Below are 2,513 nucleotides of genomic sequence, written 5' to 3'. Positions count from 1 at the left end.
GGGAACTCGAACTGGAAGCGCTGGCCGCACTCCGCGCAGCTGTACGGTGTCGAGCCTGCAGCACGGGCACACGGCGCGGCCGCCGCGTTAGCACCGCCAGCGCCCGCCCCGCCCCGCCCGGCCCTCGAGGATCCCCCTCCCAGGCCCTACCAGGACTTTTGAAAGTAATAAACACGCATTCCTTCCTTCCCTGTTCTTCTTTTTTTTCTTTCTTGCTTGCTTCATTCTTTCCTTCCTTCCATCTTTGCTTCCTCCCTTTCTTTCTTTCTCCTCCTTCCCTCCCTTTCTTTCTTGCTTCCTTCCTTCCTGCTTTGCTTCCTCTCTTTCTCCCGTCTCTCTCTCTCTCTCTCTCTCTCTTCTCCTCCCCGCCCCGGCCCTGCAGTTTGCGGCTCCAACCCCCCCTGTTTGGGCTGCTTTGTGCCCTTTCTTGTTTAGGAACCCGTGGAGTGGAAATTTAACAGATTGTAGCCCCTAATCTAATCGTGTTCGTCCAATATGTTCCAGAATAGGGGAGGCTGTGGGCTGCGTAATGAAGAGAGAAGAATCCAGGCGTCCGAGGCGACGCGGCCGGCGCCTACCGTTCATCTTGCTGTGCCTGGCGGTGCTGAGCAGCAGCAGCTCCGTCAGCTCCTTCCCGTACCACACTAGTAACTCCTCGTCTTTGGCAATCCTCCGCAGGGAGCGGTAAAACAACTGTCCATTTTTGATGTAGGCTTCCAGGTTCTGCTCCTCCTTGTCGCGGGCCGACTGCACCAGCCGGAGCCACATGAGCCCTTCCGAGGAACCGTTCGCCGCCGAAGTGTCCACCTGCGCCAGAGCCAGGCGGGCCGTGAGCGCGGAGCCGGGGCCCGGCCCCTCGGCCCACCGCCCAGCCTGGGGGCGCTGGGCCCGGCTACGTCACTGCCAGCCTCCCTCCTCGCGGGGAAACACCGCCTGTGCTTGGTGTGACACACACACACACGTGTTTCTACACTCCTTGGTACCTACACACACACACACACACACACGTGTTTCTACACTCCTTGGTGCCTACACACACACACACACACACACACACACACACGTTTCTACATTCCTTGGTGCCTACACACACACACATGCACACGTGTTTCTAAGTTCTCCTGTGCCTACACACATAGACACATGCACACACACGTTTCTATGCTTCCCGGTGCCGAGACACACACACACACACCCCTCCCCGGTGCCTTTGGATGAGCAGGCACAATAACCAGATCAGCTCCAGACTCTAGAAAGAAGAAAAGCCATCCAGGATGCCCCAGAGAACTTTTCCTCCCGCCTGTTTGGAGGATGGAGCGGGGAAACCCCAATGTAGGAAGTTTTGCTCAAAGACCAAGGTCTGGGTAAATCCGTTCACTCATTTAAAACAAAACAGAACCATTTGCTCATCTCTCTATACTGCTGCTAGTCTAGAAATGTAAACTGATCTGATGCATCACGTCTGTATAACACAGGACGTATAAACCAGACCTAGCAGCAGCGCTGCCTGGGTGCTGGCAGTAGCACCTGCAAACATTGGCAACAACTGTGATGTGGATTGGGTGTGGGGGGGCGATCAGAGGTATTTAATGCACGTGCTGTCGTTCATTGATGCCCGAGTTGAATCCCACAGCATGGCCAGTCCCTCCAGGAGCCGGCAGCGTGGAGGAAAGCGAACAGGATCCGGCCCGATGCGAGTCAAACACGGAGAAGCTTTGCGGCCGTGGTGGTTGTAGGGGGAGGGATGGCAGTGATTTCAACCCTCCCCACCCCCGCCACAGACAGCAACCCGCTCGCAGCTGCTCCTCCGCCCGGAGCCCGGCGCGGGCATCCCGGGGCACGTGGAGACAACCGGGACAGACACAGGCGCAGGCAGCCCTGCTTACCCGGAATATGTACGGCACCGTCCTCTTGTCCGTGGACTTGAGTGCGATGAAGGCGATGCTGTCGTACAGGGAAGTGTGGCTCAGCACGCAGGGCCCGAAGATGGCATTTTCCGGGATGTCGCAGGTGGTGTAGACGCTGGTGAATATGTCAGTCAAGCACTGCTGGACCGTCTTGGCATCTCCGTCCCAAATGCCCCGTGCCACCGCGGCGTCCTCCATCCCTGCGGGCCGAGAGAGCCGCCTTTACTTTACCCAGCTTGGCCCCGTGTTTGGAGGGGTCTAACGGGTGGGATACACCCCACTCTCCCTGTCCTTTTACCGGCACCCCAATCCTCCCAAATGGAAAAAACTTGGGAGCTGCCGGGCAGCTCTCTGCCACTCTCCCGAGGGAGCTGGCGTGCAAATCCATCGGGGAAGGATTGAGATGGACACGCCTGGGGGTCTATTGAAGAGTCCCTGCTACCAGAAAGCCAGAGGTGGAGGTTTCTGTGCATGCAGGAGGAGGAGAATGAGGGGGGCGGGGGATCAGCCTATGGATCCAGGAACAACTTGAAAGGAGTTACTTACAGACACACACACACACACACACGGCCCATGCCATCCACGATGCTCCAGAGCAAGGAGGGC

At 57.8% G+C, this 2,513-nt stretch overlaps 1 protein-coding gene across 1 annotated transcript in view; it reads right to left on the bottom strand.

The window, feature by feature from the left end:
- The window catches only part of PRDM8 (PR/SET domain 8), a 26,797-nt gene that overhangs the window by 9,464 nt on the left and 14,820 nt on the right, over positions 1-2,513 (bottom strand). The window contains exons 3-5 of the mRNA XM_025208513.1: positions 1,887-2,107; positions 579-807; positions 7-55 (exon numbers count right to left, since the gene is read on the bottom strand). Coding sequence (XP_025064298.1) covers positions 7-55; positions 579-807; positions 1,887-2,107 — 499 coding nt within the window. The remainder of the gene's footprint in view (positions 1-6; positions 56-578; positions 808-1,886; positions 2,108-2,513) is intronic.

This window comes from Alligator sinensis, unplaced genomic scaffold, assembly GCF_000455745.1.
Source record: "Alligator sinensis unplaced genomic scaffold, ASM45574v1 scaffold565_1, whole genome shotgun sequence".
Taxonomy (NCBI): domain Eukaryota; kingdom Metazoa; phylum Chordata; order Crocodylia; family Alligatoridae; genus Alligator; species Alligator sinensis.
The sequence above is the reverse complement of the archived record's forward strand: the minus strand, read 5'-3'. Positions and strand labels throughout refer to the sequence as shown.